Source organism: Leuciscus leuciscus (genome assembly GCF_965113295.1).
Source record: "Leuciscus leuciscus genome assembly, chromosome: 20".
In the NCBI taxonomy this organism is placed as follows: domain Eukaryota; kingdom Metazoa; phylum Chordata; class Actinopteri; order Cypriniformes; family Leuciscidae; genus Leuciscus; species Leuciscus leuciscus.
This window is the reverse complement of record NC_138744.1, coordinates 5,166,966-5,185,863: the sequence shown is the minus strand read 5'-3', so window position 1 is coordinate 5,185,863 and position 18,898 is coordinate 5,166,966. Positions and strand designations below refer to the sequence as shown.

The following is an 18,898-nucleotide window of genomic DNA, read 5'->3' as shown; positions in this document are numbered from 1 at the left end:
ATATGGGCTGTGGCAATAATTTTGAAAAATAATAGCTTGCAGCAACATATGGAAAAAAAGAACTGAACTAGTTCATTTTTTGGAACTGTGAACTTTAGTTCAAAATTTTGAAGTTTGAACTATGAACTGAACTAGTTCATTTTAAAATTTGTGAACTGGACTTTGAACTAGTTCGTGTAGAAAGTGAACTTTCCCAACACTGCCCTTATCTGAGACACTCAGGCTGTGTCCGAAATCGCCCCTATATCCTTAAATAGGGCACTGTTTGAGGGGACAGCCATTTGTAGTGGTGTCCGAAACCATAGTGGATGTTATCGAGTACAATCATCCAATCCCACAATGCACCACAATAATGAGTGTGCAACCGATGTACGCTCAATGGCTAGACAATTACCCATAATGCATAACGCGCCAAAAGATGGCGTCCACAGCTGAATCATCCATCCATACGTTTTCCAAACTGGTCCAATGTGGCTACAGCGTAATATCATACAGGTATAAATTCCTTTTTAAATGATTATTAAATTGTTTAATTAAGGTCTATACATAGTTTCCATGGCAGAGTTAAAGATAAATCTTTTCATTACTACTGGAGCTGCCAGTTTGCTACGTTTCAAATGATTATTAAACAGCAAGCACAAATCACGCAAAAGTGGCAGCCTTTCCGGCGCGCACACTTTTTATTCACTCCTTCAAGCGGACTATATTGGTGGACTAATGTAGAGATAGTGAATGAGGGTATGGGGTGATTTCGAACACAGCCTCAGTTCAGGAGCTCTCACCTAATGAGCTGATGATCTGAATCAGGTGTTAAATAAGGGAGGCATACAAAAATGTGTGAGGTGCGTTCACGCCATGTCGTGATTCCCATAATTACGAGATGTCAACTCGTAATCGTCCTTGTAGAGCACGTCATTTTGTAGGCTGGGAATTGTCTGAGAGCTCCTACCTGTACCACATTTAGGAGTTGATAGTGTTGCCGGCGCCACTGAAACACATAATTTTGAGTCCGAAGACGTGAACCCTTCCAAGTAGAACATCATGTGTTGACATCGTGAAATTACGCTATTACGGCATGGCGTGAATGTAGCATTGGTCCCCAGGACCAGGATTGAAAACCATTGGTATAAGAAACAGTTGGCTGCCATGGCGACTAGAGTTTACCTGAGGTCCGTCTCTGAGACCGTCCTCTGGGCCACGCCCTCTTCAGACTCCTCCCGCTCTGCTTCCTCTCTGTCTATACTACTAGTCTGTCTCCTCAGCTTTCCCGCCCTCCCCCCTCCTCTCTTCCTCGCTCTGTCCTCCTCTAACCCTCCCTCCTCCTGTTCCTCCTGTAACTCCTCCCCCTCCCTGGAGAGACTCCGCCCCTTGCTGTGGGCGTGGCCAGCAGAAGTAGAAGCAGAGGTGCAAGCAGCATGCAGAACAAAAATGAAGCACAGTGAAAATAGGTGTCAACACTTCCTGAATGTAAACCATAAAGAAAGAATGAATGAATGACAACACAACAAAATAATGCAATGCAAACAGTAATAACAACAGAAGCCAGACAGTATGCACATAAAACGGAACAAAATTGTGTTTCATTGCAGAACTAAAATATACACCCCCTAGGATGTTAAATGGGAAACTGTTTGTGTCCACTGGCACGGAGTGAGCGGATTATGCAAATGTAAGATGACGGCCAATCAAAAGTTTAGGGTGGGACATTTTTTAAAATGTTTTTAAAGTCTCTTATTTTGTCACAAATACAGTAATATTGTGAAATATTATTACAATTTAAATGAACTGTTTACTAATTTAATATATCATCAGCATCATTACTCCAGTCTTCAGTGTCACATGATCCTTCAGAAATCATTCTAATATGCTGATTTGGTGATCAAGAAAAATTCTTATCATTATCAATGTTAAAAACAGTTGTGCTGCTTCATATTTTTTGAGGAAACTATGGCCTTGTTTACACTGCAGGTCTTGATGCCCAATTCTGGTTTGTTGCCTATATCCGATTTTTTTGACCGTTTACACGTTCTTTCAATTGTGACCCATATCCGATTCATGTGCTTACACTCGCCATACTATCTGAAACATCGGCGCATGCTTAAAGGGTTCAATTATCTTGCACAGATGGGCGGACGAAAAATATGATTGATGCAAGCTCTGCGATATATGCCAAGTTCGCCAAACATCACCATGATTTTGAGGCGGAGGAGGACGAAAAGTGCCATCATTGCAGCCTGTGCATATGCTTTAGTTATTGTGTGAGAGAGAGATCTCAGGACTGGTGGGAGCATATTGTGTTTAAATATTGGCTTTAACGAGGAGCAGTGGGTCCGAAATTTTAGGATGAGCAAGCCAACCTTTGATATGTTGTGTCAACGTTTGTCCACATTCCTCTCCTACGACGACACAATGTTTTGTCGGGCCATCCGTCCCTTTGCAGAAGCGCGTCGGGGGTCTCTCTCATCATTAAACCGCGGATACGTAGCCTAATGCCTCAGAAAATCCGATCTGCCTGTTTACATGACAGTCGCATTGGCACATATCCGATTTATATCTGATTTATTTCCACATATGAATGAGGCCTGAAACCGATCTCGAAATATCCGAATGCATGCGTTTTTTTCCCTGTTTACACTGTTATTGAACACATCCGATCTGTGTCACATATGAGCAAAAAATCGGAATTGGGTCACATTTCACTGTCAGTCTAAACGAGGCCTATGATACTTTTTTTCAGCCATCTTTGATGAATAATAAAAAAATTTTTTTAAAGCATTTGAAATAGGAAACTTCGGTAACTTCTTAATACTGTCACTTTTGATCAATTTACTTTATCCTTGCTTAAGGGATAGTTCACCCCAAAATGAAAATTCAGTCATTAATTACTCGCCCTCCTGTCGTTCCAAAACCTGTAAGACTTTCGTTCATCTTCAGAACACAAATGAAGATCTTTTTAATAAAATCCGAGAGCTTTCTGTCCCTTCGTTGACAGCCATGCAACTACAACTTTGACGCTTTTACAAAAGTTCATAAAGAGATCGTAAAACTAATCCATATGAACTGAGCGATTTAGTCCAAATTTCCTAAAGAGACTCGATCGCTTTATATGATGAACAGATTGAATTGAGGCTTTTATTCACATATAAACATTGATCAGTGAACATAAACAGAAGCTCAACCTAACCTGCTTTGGAAATTTTCCAAAGCGCTGGTCCAATGTGGGTACAGCGTTATATCATACAGGTATAAAATCCTTTTTAATTGAGGTTTGTTCTTGCGGAAGCTCAACATGATGCGTAACTCGAGAATGAACCTCATTGGTTCTCACATGTCAAGCGAACATGATTGAGCTTCCGTTTACCACAACTGATGTGTGAGCTGAAGAATGTTTATGTGAATAAAAGCCTAAATTCAATCTGCTCATCATATAAAGCAATCGAGTCTCTTCAGAAAATTTGGACTGAACCACTCAATTAATAATTAATGACAAAATTTTCATTTTTGGGGTGAACTAACCGTTAAACAAAAAGTATAAATTTTTTTTTAAGTCTTTCTGACCACCAAACTTTCTAATGTTATTGTATATTTAACTGAAACTATATGAAACCTAAGCATTTCAAACTGTCATCATGCATGACTTTATTCACAGTTTATTGAAACCAATCATTTATCACAATAAAGACAACCTGTTCACTGTACATTTTACAGACACACCCAAAAGAAGGTGTTCTGGATAACACATAATAAAGAGTGGATTTCTTCCATGCCAGTGGACACATAGAGTTAGTGGTTTGGCACCAAACTCACCTAAACAAAAGCAAACCTTGAACGCACTCGGACCCACATGATGACGAACCCTACAGAGATGCTGTTTCTCTTAGGCCATGTACACACTGCAGCTAAAGAAGATCATCACTCTTATGAGTGTTTAATCCTGTTCTGTACACAGCAGGTATTTATAGGAGTGACAACCTCATTCTATAACCAGATGTACACTTGAGAGATATGAGAAATGTTATCTTTACTCCCCCCATCCGCTTAATGTGCAATACATTTATATTTATTAATTTAGTAGACGCTTATACACAAAGCGAATTACAAGTGATCAACATAAAAAGCAATTCAACACAGAGCGAACAAATTTTTTTTTTCATATAGTCATAATTTTGACTATTAGCACATTCTTGACAAGAACCACCCACTTAGACTAGACTGTTTGATTGACAAGTAAAGTGACCAACCACAGTTTGTTTTGTTTTTAGAAGCCACTATGGGCCAGATTTACTAACAGCTTAGATTTACTACTGTCTACTGTCAGGATTTACTAAAGACACACAGTGAAAAATTAGCTCTGAAAAGGCATTGACAGGGTTATTTTTGCGGCTGAGCTTATTGCTTATGCATTTGTAGGAGTTTCACTTTCAGACGCAAAATTCATGCGAGGAGAGTATTTAAATGAATCATGCAAGGTGATTTACTAAGGTTTACGCTCGTCAATTTGTGCCATTATTTAACACACCAAAAAAGCATGTCTTGGTAGATTGCATTGGTCATTATTGAAATTATCTGCTGCGTTCTTTAAATTTAATTGGAATCTATAAAAGGAATTCTCAATTCATTTCTGAAATGAGCACAATCCTGGTAAATATGACTATGTTTCCAGGGGAATGGATCAGAAATGTCCTAGAAGCCAGTCAATCTGATTGGATAGTGCTTGCCAGATATGTGTGCAGGATGAGTGAACGCTAACAGACTGTGGGTGGTATATGGGCACGCCATCTGAGGCTGAGACTAAACATACATAAACTTGGTGCCTCTGTTGACACTGGTTTACTAACAACTGCCAGATGATAATATGTTTCCAGCAGTATTGTTATTGTTACCTAAAACTAAAACTAAATCTAAAACTATAATTTTTTTTAGATCTTACATTTAGAAATAAATCTAAATTAACTACAAATATTAGATGAAAAACTTAGAAATTATGCACTGGCAACTAAAACTAAAAATAAATTAAAGGTACAGTAAATATAATTTTTTTTTAAAAACTAATATAAATGACAAAAGTACATAAGTTCGACAAGGAGAGGAGCTCGCACACATAACAGTAGAAGATTCTGAGAAAGAAAGATAACAACTTTATTTAGAGAACTTTTTTCAATTCACATCATCATCAGCACACCTGATTCTATTTATATAAAACATTTTCACAGTATTACATCCAATAAAGTAAACTCAAAAAGTTGATTTCAAAATACATATACTTTTTTTATTTTAAATTTTTTTATGTTTTTGACATTTTCATTTGGTATTCTTTCTTTCTCTCTTTGGTTGGATTTATTCCTCATAAACATGATAATCATATTATGATGTTTCATATTATTATACTGTTTTTGGATAATGTTGCATTTATATTCTTGATGATAATGAAAAAAACATTTTGTATAATTATATTATATTGTATTTTTAAAAAATAATTTCTGCACAATTTGTGTACAAAATGTTTGTATTTGTATTTTGTATTTTTTCTGCAGTCTGTATATTAGTGTACAAACTGTTTTTATGCCATTAAGGTATGTGTGTTTTTAAATCAACATTTTGAGTTTAATTCCTATGGCAAAAAATGTATATAAATAGTATCAGGTGTGCTATTCTCTGTTATGACACTGATGACAACATGAATCAAAAACGTTTTGTCTTTGCTTTTGGCATCTAAATAAAGTATTTTTTGTAAGAAATCTACTATTATGTGTGTGATGTGTATGAAATGTATGCAACAAAGTTATTTTTTATCTAATAACTCCTTTAGTATTTGACATGGACATTCTATGGATTTCTTTCTGTTTTTGATGTTTTTTAAAGCACATAACAAAACTAATAAAACAAACAAAATTATTAATTAAAACTAAAAACATAAAAATAAAAGCTACTTAAAAATAGTAATAAATACTATAATGGTATATAAATGATACTAAAATAACCCTGGTTTCACTATACGGGTTAAATTATTGGCACCCATGTTACTTGTTTACAGCCATGAGACGAAGTAATTCACTCCTGCAAATAAATGCAGTTGTCACTCACAAAACTCTGCAGTTTGTACATGGCCTCGAAGAACAAACTTAAGGAGCACCCACTGTAGACTGTTCCTCAACTGAACTATAACGCACAGGTTTGACAGTGATCAGACTTCTCACCTGATCTTCCGGCTGCCCCGCGGCCGTTCTGATTGGACAGAGATGTAGCTCATGCTGCTGAATCGAGACGCACTGCTGGTTCTCGACACAGCGGACACGTCGCTGACATCACTGTCCGAAGATTTGGCCGAGAGGTTTTCTCCCCGCTGAGGATCTCTGCCTGAACGCTGCAGAACAAACACAACACAAGTTAGATGCTTATGGACAACAAAGAGAAAGTGCTTGAGACAAAAAAAAAAAAAAAAAGATTATTTGTTTATATGACCAATGATAAAAAAAAAAAAGGCGAGTGGGGCAGAAATAGTGGTAGGACTTTTTTGGGTATTTCGAATCGAACATTATTTTTGCATTTCCTTTTGGTGTGCTAGTAGTGCAGAAATGTCACACTTCACCTTTAAAGAAAGACCTCATATAATAATATATTCAAAAATAAATGAATGAGCAGGAGCTCTAACAATAGGACATTGCGCTCACAATGGTCATGGGTTTGATTACCAAGGAATGCATGAACTAATTAAATGTTGTCTAATTTTTTTTTGTCAATACACCATCAAACGAATTTAAGCACAACCAAAACAATGTTCTTCCACAAAATGCATGCTGTTTTTTTAACTTCTAGAGGACCAGAAGTTACATTGTGTACCTTTAATGAAATGCAAGTTGCTTTGGATAAAAGCTTCAGCCAAATACATAAATGTAGAATGAATTAAAGAAATATTGTACCTAAAAAGGAACATCCTTAATTTAAACCAGTGTATTCTGTCCTGGACTGACATGGAGAGGTATTGTAGGGTCTTATGTAAAATATGTATTTATAAGATTCTCATGGCTTGCTATGATGATTATAAACATTATGTCCTAAATGGCGCCTTCTCATAAGCCTATCAGACAAAAATTAATGAACCTCTTCTTTATCTGCTTTTAATAGAATCCTGCAGAACTGATGGTGCTGCGCAATGCTTTTCATACCACAGGCTTACAAGGATACAAAGGGAAGGTGATACAGCCGTATATGGCGCTGAATGTCAGCATGCTGACCCGCATACAGAAATACTAAAGTATATCATGTGCAGAGATACTGAACTTAAAAGACTAGGTCTATAAAAATTTCACAACTGCTGGAAATGGGTCAATCAAACAAACATCATGTTTAATCTATGATCACTTAGGTCCAGATTAGCAATCTGATTGGCTGAAAAGTGCTAGTTTTTTTTTACTACCTGGACCTAGTTCAACTACAGCCATATTAGTGGCTCCACTAAAAGCTACTAGCAAAAACTAGCTCTGAGGAAAATCTAAACTGGTGTTATTTTACGGGGGGGAAAGAAGAGCCTGGTAATTCAACTAAACTAAACTAAACTAAACTAAACTAAACTAAACTAAACTAAACTAAACTAAACTAAACTAAACTGTATTTTAGTTTAAAACCCCTTAGTTTAGTTTAAATCCCTTTAAACATAACGCAAGCATGCAAATATTGTAAAAATTATTAGCCCGTCTAATAGGCGTCTATATTATTCTTATTTATTTTTTTCTCGAATAAAGTAAACTAACGGATACAATTAGGGGCCCATAATTATTGTTAAAATGATCATTATCATTATTATTATTATTAAATAATATGCAACCAGGAGTATTTAGTCTCAATTAGCATGACTGCAAATAATACAACTAGAAGACACTTCAATTTATCTAACAGAGTTGAGTGATCAACAGCAGCATTGATCTATACTAACTATAGCTTAGCTGTATATAATCATAAACGTAAGTTTTGAACTGTTTTTCACGGTAGCCGTAAACCACTATTACCTTGTTATAGTCCTGTTCCAGTCTGGAGTCCGAGCCTGTTCCCTGCTTATACTTGTTCATCTTCAGTTTCATCTGGCGCGTTCGTTCCTCGACATCCATGGCACCTACGGATCACAGCAGACGTCAATGAGTTTATTGAATAAGTGTCTTGTGATGTTGGTGAGGCTAGATGGGAACAGATCTGTTGACTCGTTCACTAGTGAAGCATTTGATATATAATGTAGTATATAATGTGATGTATAATAATGTAGAATGGTTTAAAGATTTAAAAATGTAAAGATTCTGTCATCATTTACTCACCCTAATGTTGTTCCAAACCTGAATGAGTTTCTTTCTTCTGTTGAACACAAAAGAAGATATTTTGAAGGATGTTGGTAAGCAGACAGTTGACGGCAGCCAGCTATTTCTTTTTTTTTTCTACAATGTAAGTCAATGGCTAGCATCAACTCTCTGGTTACCAACACTCTTCTTTAGTGTTCAATAGAAGAAAGAAACTCATACAGGTTTGGAACAACATAAGTGTGAGTAAATGATGACAGAATTTTCATTTTTGGGTGAACTAATCCTTTAATAAAGAAATCTTTCCCATCAACAACACTAGCGCTGAGTGGTCACTTTTAACTCTCTGAGCATAAAAGATATCTGTCTGTTTAATACCAAATTGGCCATTAAAAAATATGCATTTATCAAAATGCCTGTCACCATTACTAATAAGCTGCTGGGTAAATGTCTTCACACACACATTGGCATACTGTAAATGATGCAGCTCATAGCAGAAAAATTCTATATAAATATATATATATATTTTTTTAAGATTACAGAAGGAGGTAGTATCTCTGGTTATTTTAAGACATACTTATAAGCATTTTATTGTGAGTAGCTTGGCGTAAATTCACACAAAAGTCACTCAAACCCGAGGCACACTTCAAAGCACCTGAATGGAAAAGTGTAATTCGTTATTAGCAAATCAAATCTAACCATACAATATAAATACAGTGTATGTGCAAAGTCCAATCAAATGAAATGCTCTAGAATGTAGTGTTTCTAAGTGGTGGTTGCCTTTGGCTTACTTGACTTACATTAATTGTGTTTGCTAGGATGTTGTAGGATGTCACTAGAGTCTTTTAAGTGGTTGCTAGGGTGTTTTAGGTGGTTTTCAACATGTTGCTATGCGGTTGCTAGGGTATTCTGGCCCGAATCTAGTTTGAATCACGAAGTCGCATAAACTTCTGTGACCATTTCAGTTGCAAAATGACAAGCTACAACTTTAACTAGCCTGTTCGCACAAGAAAATGACTGAATTTGTTTGTGCTATTGAGTCGTGTAAAGCGTACTACATGTGTCTTTGTCAGCGCAGGTGCCGTAAATGTCAATAGCAATTTTCTCTTGCCAATAGCAATTGTGCTGTTAAGTAATTAACATGTTCAGCAAATTACCCAATGATTAGTGCTCTCAGAATCATTAGATTAATTGGATTTAATAGCAGCACTATAGTGAAGCTCATATACGAGGTGCGTTTTTTAAGCTTAAAGCCACGTTCAGAGTGCTTTCAGAATGCTTTGCATCATGGGAAAACTTCCCCTAAGTCAATCCGCAGTCAAAAGTTTTCAATCTTTGTCTCTACTGTAGATATTTGTAATGCCTAAACCATACAACACACCTCGATTTCTCTTTATTTCGATGGTTTTAAATGGAGATGGGGAAGAAACAAGAACACTAGTAAAAGAGGACGAAAGGGGGTGCAAATAAAACCTAAACTGACATTAACACCTTATGAAAATAACCATGATGTGATATATATATACAGTATGTACTTATGCCGTCATGAAGCCAGCTTCATTAGCTCGAGCCATAACCAAGAACTGTACACAACAGTCGGGTTCGGGAGGTACAAAATCCCATTCCTGTTCTCCACAGAGAAAGATTTGTGGTTTCACTTTATTTCGATGGTCCACTTTAGACATTCTATTATTAACTATAAGTAACTTTGCAATTACATGTCAACTAACTCTCATTAGAGTATTGGTAGACTGTTGGGTTAGGGTTTGGGTTAGTAGAATAAGTTGACATATAGTTGCAAAGTTACTTATAGTCAGTATGTCTGCTGGGGAGCATCAAAATAAAGTGTTGGCAGATATTAAGCAGACATAATATAATACTCTAATGAGAGTTAGTTGACATGTAGGTGCAAAGGTAATTATATTTATATGTCTAAAGTGGACCATCAAACTAAAGCGTAACCAGATTTTCTAAACAATAATACAGTGCGATTTCGTTAAAAAAATTAATTGAAAAAATATACGCAGCACTTTACATGATTAGTTAGCATTAGTTAACTACCTTAGTTAACATGAACTAAGAATGAACAAGACTTCTACAGCATTTCTTAGTTAATATTAATTTCAGCATTTACTAATATGTTATTAAAATCAAAGGTTGTATTTGTTAACATTAGTTAATGCACTGTGAACTAACATGAACAAACAATGAACAGCTGTATTTTTATTAACTAACATTAACAAACATTAATAAATACTGTAACAAATGTATTGCTCATTGTTAGTTCATGTTAGTTAATGCATTAACTTATGTTAACTAATGAACCTTATTGTAAAGTATTACCAAAATATAGCATTGAATAGCCAAATTAATGGGAACAATTACATTAGCAATAATTCCGACGAGAGATTCACCAATCAAAACAATGTTACTGTGGAAAGGAAAATCTCTGCAAAAAGCTCCCATAAAGCTTTGCGAATGACAAATGTGTGAGGGTGTGTTCACACTTGTATTTCGGTTCTCCTGGTTGTTTTGGTCCTGACCAAAAAATTAAATTATACATTTAGTCCTGGTTTGCTTATGTTCACACTGTCATTTTTAACACTGAACGCAAAGATACAAATAAACAAAAAACAAAGCCTTTATGACACACATTTTACAATGGAACGCCTGTTGTATGTGCATAAATATGATGGAATATGTAGGAGCTGACAACTCGTGAAGAGCTTATAAAATGTGTAAAGGAGTCAAAACAGCGACAGGAATTCCTCCGTCACACACAAACGAAGATCTCAGAATTCTTCAGGAAGCGGACTGAGAGCCGTGTTTCAGCGGCCTCGGCCCGCATGTTTGGTGCGCACCCGGGTTCAGATGGCAGGGTTCACACTTTATCAAATGAACCGCACTAACAGATCAATCGCACCAGAGTTCGCTTTAATTGAACCAAACATGACACGTGTGAACACACCCTCAGACACCCTATCAAACACATTTGTCTATACACTACCGTTCAAAGTTTTTTTTTAAAGAAATGTGTATTTTTATTCAGCAAGGATGCATTAAATTGATCTTGTTCTATTAAACTTTCTATTCATCAAAAATTCAGTTTCCATGAAAATATTGAAAAAACTGTTTTTAACATTGATAATAATAAAAATCTTGATTTCTTGAGCAGCAAATCAGCATATTAGAATGATTTCGGAAGGATCATGTGACACTGAAGACTGGAGTATTGATAATGAAAGCAATAAATAAGAATAAATAAATAAAATATTGCACAATATTATTGTTACTTGGTGAGCATAAAATGCTCAATTTCAAATCCATTACAAATACACTTGTTTTAAATTGTACCATGTCAGATTCAACAATGTGTCATTAACAGTGATTCAGTGCCTCATAAAATACATGAAATACCTCTTTTCAGATTTTAATTTTTAACAGATTGTTTTTTTTTTATTATTCCTATGGAGAACATGAATGGGAAAATGAGATTCCAGAACCAAGGCTGCTGGGAAAAGTGTTTTGTCACTCAAAAAATGCCACCATTTTCAGATTTTTTCAAAATAAGAACACACACATGATCATAATCATGTTTGATTATGACTGGAGCTGGTAAGGAAGCCCATGAGCTTCATAGCAGAAAGTCACTCTGGAACCAGGTGAATAAAATTATCATAAAAAGGGCAGAGAAGAGGCGTAACAGATTTAAAAAGCTAGTGAAGACAACCAAAGAGCAGAAAGAGATGATGTTCGCTTTTCAAGCACAATCCCAGAATTTACTCCTCTACAGTTTTTACACTCATTATACTACTGTAGATTCAAATGTGTATTGCAGTCCAAATTGATAATGGTTGAATCTCACAAATGCTCATATATATATATATATATATATAGTTCAGATGCAAAAGCCTCTAAGTGCCATCTGAAATTTTCTTCTAGAATGATCATTTTTATCAAGCTCATATGTATTTAAGTTCAATAATTTCACTTAAATGACAATTAATAGGTAATTTTCATTACCATTTAAGTGAAATTACTGAATTTAAATATGCAAGCTTGATAGAAATGATTATTCTAGAAGAAAATTTCAGATGGCACTTAGAGGCTTTTGCATCTGAACTCTTCATATATATATATATATATATATATATATATATATATATATATATATATATATATATATATATACGAAAGAAGCATATATATAAGGCTCAATGGTGTTCTATAGAACTTTAGGGTTCTTGACTCAAATTTAAAGAACACTTTATGCCAAAAAGGTTCTATACAACGATAAACGTCTTAAAAGATTGCATAATGTGTTCATGTTGAATGGGTTTATTTAAAAAAAGACATGTTCTTTGTGAGATCAACCTTGATTTTTATTAATAACATTGCAAAGCATATTTCAGTCTGACCTGCTGGAATATCCATATAAAAACAGCTTCTGATGGTTTCAAGCTCGTCCAAACTAGTCATTTGGTAGCCTAAGGGCCAGTTCACACCAAGGATGATAATTGATAACTATAACGATAATGATAATTATATAGTTCTAAATCGTTCTAAATATAAAAGAATCCACATAACAGATATAATGTTAACGGCACAGAGAAACGATATCCCTGGAATCACTTTCAGGACTTATTTTTATTTTTTCAGCTGATGAATGATAAAAACATTGACAGCCAATCAGAATCCACCAGATTTCAAAGAGCTCGAGCATTTAAAGCGGCAGGCGACAGAACTACAGAGCGAGCTTACAATAAACTTAAAGTCCATAATTTTATCACTTAAAACTAATCTTTGATCACCAAAATGACATATTTAAACATTTTTCCTTTAATTTTTTTTCATGCCTTAAAATAACTTGAATTAAGTCTAAACCCCTGTCTCATTTAGTATACGCGGTTCTATGAATATGCAAATTATCCCCACCTCCACTCACTCACACCAGCTCAAACATCCACTCGTTGACAATCACACGTTAACCGTTAACCTTTCAAACCGCGTTTTTGAGACCGTCTTTGGTTCGTTTTAAGGAGAAAATCGTTCTTGGTGTGAAAGGGCCTTAAGATTGTCTAGATGCTCAATCAATCAATCTTTATCCTTTGTGGTTCTTCCAGCAGGGAGAACGAATGAGATTGCGACAAACAGAGAGGAGCTGGGATACGGCATGGAGGAAGACGAGAAAAGCAAAGCAGAAGAAAGGACAGACCTGAGTTTGTCTGACTGGGGGAGTCCGTGTCTTCTGGGAGGGGGGGTTAGGGGGGAGGGGGTCACATCACGAAAATGGACAGACAGACACAGAGGAGAGGGGCGTGAGAGGAGGTGTGCAGAAAGACGGGACAAGAAACCAGGGGCAAAAACACATTGGAGGGAACACAACAACAACAACACAAACAACAACAACAACAACAACATAACAACAACATTCAAACAAATAGGAAACAACAACACGACAAGCAGATAAAACCATCCATGATACAGAGAAATAGAGAAATAAATCACAGTTCAGAGGAAAAACACCACGAGCAGCCCGTCCTGCTTAAGAACAAACCCTGAAACACTAGAAGAATGTTAATAGAACATGCAGAGGGAATGAGGGATGACCTGCAGAAAGAGGGAGAATAGAAGAGAGAGGACGAGGACAGTCTCCGCAAACCCTGAAGAGAAATAAGGTCCTGCCACCTATCAGATGTGTTTTAGAGACATGTGCATGCTAAACACAACACTGACAGATATGCTACAGTATCGAAGCAAAATAACAATGTTTTTGTGCAATTTCTCAACATACTGATACGTCTGATAGTAGTTCTTTAAAAAGTCAAATCACTGTAACACATGGTCCTGTGTGTTTTAGTGCTTTCATAAAAATGATCAAAACAAAATTGTCAGTAAATGTGGTTTACATTTACTGAAAATGTCAGTCAGTTTGGGGTCAGTAAGAAATTCATTATTTTACTCAGCGAGGACGCATTCAATTCGATAAAAGATTTCTATCTCAAATAAATGCTGTTCTTTCGAACTTTCTAATCATGAACGAATCCTGTTAAAAATGCATTACGGATTCCACAAAAAACATTGATAATAATAAGAAATGTTTCTTGAGCAGCAAATCAGCATATTAGAATGATTTCTGAAGGATCAGAAAGACTGGAGTAAATTGTAAATTTTTAAATATACTCAAATAGAAAAAAGTTATTTTAAACTGTAAGAATATTTCACGGTATAGTGGAGGATCTTTCCGAATTTTAGATAAGACCCGCCCTCTCCACTTTTTGAATAAGTTTGATTGATTCACCAGAATGATTGACAATTAGGAGGACCAATAGTATAGGTGATCCACCCGGAAGTAAAAAATCCTCCGCTATACCTTTAATGTTTTTTTTAGGGGTTTTTTTGCAAATATTTCAGCAATGGTGAGCACAAGAGACTTCTTTCAATCACATTTAAAAATCGTACTAAACCCAAACTTTTGGATTGAAGTACAGTGTACAAAAATACAAAGCCAAAAGCCCCTCTACAAAGCAATTTTATTGTTGGCGGCCAATGAGTTCCTCTACCATTCTTGACTCAAACAGTCTTTTGAAACTGATAAAAAAAAAAAAGATATATATATATATATATATATATATATATACAAATAAGCGATCACTCTAATTTGACCAAAAAAGTTTTCTTGCAACTAAAAACGGACATTCTGCAGGCATTTATACTGCATATCATTCACAGCAATGCATAATGCATCACATCGTAAATGCATACATCTCTAAATGGCCACGAGTTTGATCAAATTAAACTTTGATACACCCACATCACATCAGCAACAGCCGCAAGTCACTCATTTCAACGAAATGTCCCTTTAAGACCAGTCATTCCAATCGCCGGCCATCTTTGAAACGCTCTTTCAGTCATGCAAGCACAGCTTCCTTCTCTGAATGTGGAAACATCACACTCTCCAAATGCATCCCCCTTTAAAGAACATCACTAAAAATACTAAAGCTGAAAGTAGCCCTAATCCTCACACACCACAGATCTCCCAGCGTCCTCCTTTAGATCATTTGTTCGATGCCCGTTTTAGAGCCTTATATAATTACGCTGGCATCTTAGGACACTGTTTGGCACTAATTGGACATCCTCCTCCTCGCCATATTTAAATTCTTTATCAGTGTCTTCTTCACAGAGAACACAATCTGCTGATACGGCTCGTTTTTTTCTCGGTTCTTCATTGTTCTCTTTGATTCGCTGAAGCATTAATCACGCAACAACCCTGCGCGCATGATCTTGTGTACCCAAGCACATTTCTCATGCATTAATCACCCACGAGACGATCCCATTCCACACAGACGGCTAACACTGATAGGACATTCATTAGCCGGACCTGATACAGACCCTATTAACCCCACACACATCTCATCAGAAAGCTATTCAGGATCCAGATCCTCAGAGCAAGAGAAACGATGTCTTGCGCTGTCACTCGCTCGTCTCACTGTCATCTCATCTCAGTAAAACATTCAATACCGTGATGCTGTACTCATCATACGCAGCTCTATCATTTCCGTCAGCTTTGTGCATAAAGTGCATAAACCATGTAGTTTAATGAGATGCTGTTGAAATCACGAGTATTTGTTTTTCTGAATGAGGTCTGATTGTATGAGGTGAATGTGCAATGAAAACCCACATAAAGAGAGCGTGTCTACTAGCGATGGGTGCGTTCAAAACACGCTTCGAAACTTCTGGTTGTTCGTTTTTGTAAAAAATATATTTCCCTATGGAGAAAATGAAATACTATGAAAGTAGTTTCAGTTATGACTTTTTTTTCATTTGATTTAGACTATTTAGTTTTGTATCAAATCCAATGTGGTTTTGGTTGATCGAGATCTTTCCATCTTTCCAGAAGCTTTCCATTGATGTATGGTTTGTTAGGATATGACAATATTTGAATATCTGGAATCTGAGGGTGCAAAAAAATCGAAACATTGAGAAAATCGCCTTTAAAGTTGTCCATTTATGTTCGCGATTGTTCTGCATTTACTCACAAAAATAAATATTTTATATATTTACGGTAGGAAATTTACAAATATCTTCATGGAACATGATCTTTACTTAACATCCTAATGATTTTTGGCATAAAAGGAAAATCGATAATTTTGTATTGTTGGCTTTTGCCACAAATATACCCGTGCGACTTATGACTGGTTTTGTGATCCAGGGTCACATTTAAGGAATACTTTTAGCTGTGTTGCTATGTGTCATGAGAGTAACTCTGTGCATATCAAACGCGGGCGTCTTGTTTATAATAAATCCATTAAACGTATCGGACGTTTTTTTTTACATGACGCACCACCCAGCAAACCCGGTTAAAGAAGTCACCTCTCACTACTGGTTTACGCCCCGCCCCCTACTGCTGATTGGCTACAAGTGTTTCTCAGAAATTGCTTACTGCACCTTTAAATGCAGACTCAATGAGCATAAACACTTTCAAAACCAATCTCAAACATTTGAAAGGTATTGTGTATGTTGTATTCTTTTAGTAAAAATAACTAATCAATAAATTGCCTCTTGAAAGGCAAGACAATAGAGCTAAAATGCATGTTTATGCATACATTATAGTTTCATTTGAGCAACTCAAAAAGTCTAAAACTAAAAATAAACTGCTTTACAAAACTTTTTAAGGAAAGAACGTTACTATTAATTTATCTAGACTAGAATTATAGATTATTTTATATATATTATTGGGTTTTAGATGATCATCTGACTGACATGTGCAGCAACCAAAAACTTTACTTGTTTGTTTTCTTGTTTAAATGTACCATTATTGATTCTACAACAATTGACTGGTGGAAAAACCTAACAATTCGAACAAACTGCACAGAAGTGTCAGTCTATGACACAGTCTATGTGCAGCAAACCCTGCAGAAAATGTGTGTAGGTCATAAAGCCAGTAAATCAGATTGAAACTGTGTGCAACAAGCATTAAACGGTTAGTGAACAGACTGTGAACTTCCACGTTTGCTCCACCTGACTGTACTCAGCACAGAGATGTAGAGCTCAGAATCATTGAGAGGAAAGAGCACACGGGGTCAAGATCAGAGAGGTCAGAGGTCAAACCTGTCTGAGCAGCGATGTGTGTCTCCTCCTGATGGCCGTTAGATGAGTGACCAGCACTGACCACTGAGCCCTGCTGGTCCTCCCATGTCACCTCTTATCACAGAGACACAGGCATGAGCGTTAACATTCGGCTCGAGAAGACGTGGAGCGTATCAGAGAAAGTGAGGGATTTCTACAGTGGCCTTAAAACCTATTTGAAAACTTTAAGTCATGCTTAAAAAAATCGGACAATATTAATTGCAGCATCACAGTCCAAATACATTTTGTTATTCTTCTTTCCATCAAACTTCTTTTTGTTTCACTTGGAAAGTGTGCTCGTGCTATTTTTATTTTATTTTAAATAAATGCCACTTGGTTTGATATTGTGTATACCTTCAGACAAGATTAGATTTTCAAATACTTTTTGAGGCCACTTTATACTTCACACATCAGTGTTTGTTCCAAAAAATACAGTCTGCATGCGTCTATATTTTATGTTTGCAAAAACGTGGCTTAAAATAATAGTCGGATGTAGACGGAACAATTCTGGGAATAATTCTAAGCCACTTCAGCACTGAAAGGAGTGAACAGCTCCTTTCTACACATGATTGTGCTCCATCTGCTGGTCAAACTCTGTAACTGCATCCTAATATACAACTCAGTCTGTGGAACCGATTGATTTACACTTATATAAAAATATGAAATTATATAACATCTCAATAAATCCACTCTATAGAACAAAACCATGTGTTTTTTAACTAAAAGTGACTTTTAGTTAAACAGAAAAGGCTGGACATTTATCCGGCTGTATACGGCTCAGAGCAAAACATTTATCCGGACAGAATTCGATTTTAATGCAACACAATCCGAATTTAATTTAAGACATCTCTAGATGTCCCTCATTATTCACAGCAAAACACATTAAAATACTGACAACCCACTCAAGAGAGATATATGAGAGACGTGAAGAGGGAGAGATTGACCTAGAAACAGACAGAGAGAGAAAACGACTCATCCATGAAGAACTCATGCAAGATCCGTGACGCATTAATCCTTCAATGACAGTAGTTTTAAGAAAAGAAAAGACATTTTAAAGGACTGGGCGATATAGCTAAATATATAAGTGCAACTAAAGTGTGTAAAAAAAAAAAAAGTACTTAAAAATTATATTTTGAGAAATAATAATATTTTTCAATAATATATATATATATATATATATATATATATATATATATATATATATATATATTGACATATATTATTATTATTAAAACATAACATAAAAATGCCACAATACTGAACAACAGAAATAAATCAAACTTGAAACAACTATAAACAGTTTTTTTTACATGCGGAGTAAGACCAGGATGGCATTTTAAGAAAGAAAATATGGTCAATTTAGATATCATAGTGACTTTAAAATCAAATGCATACATATTATGATGATTTGATATATTGCCCAGCCCCTCAGCCCCTGAAATGTCCCCTCAGAAAAGAAAAGAAAGAGGAAAGTAAATAAAATA

At 35.8% G+C, this 18,898-nt stretch overlaps 1 protein-coding gene across 22 annotated transcripts in view; it reads right to left on the bottom strand.

Annotated features, from left to right (window-relative positions):
* Positions 1-18,898, bottom strand: part of rims2a (regulating synaptic membrane exocytosis 2a) — a 204,284-nt gene that overhangs the window by 50,164 nt on the left and 135,222 nt on the right. For 17 of the 22 annotated variants that reach the window (XM_082150612.1, XM_082150630.1, XM_082150632.1 and 14 more), the window contains 3 exons: positions 13,501-13,533; positions 8,007-8,110; positions 6,198-6,364 (listed from right to left, as the gene is read on the bottom strand). In XM_082150612.1, coding sequence (XP_082006738.1) covers positions 6,198-6,364; positions 8,007-8,110; positions 13,501-13,533 — 304 coding nt within the window. The remainder of the gene's footprint in view (positions 1-6,197; positions 6,365-8,006; positions 8,111-13,500; positions 13,534-18,898) is intronic. The other 5 variants (XM_082150631.1, XM_082150633.1, XM_082150617.1 and 2 more) reach the window with 1 other exon arrangement.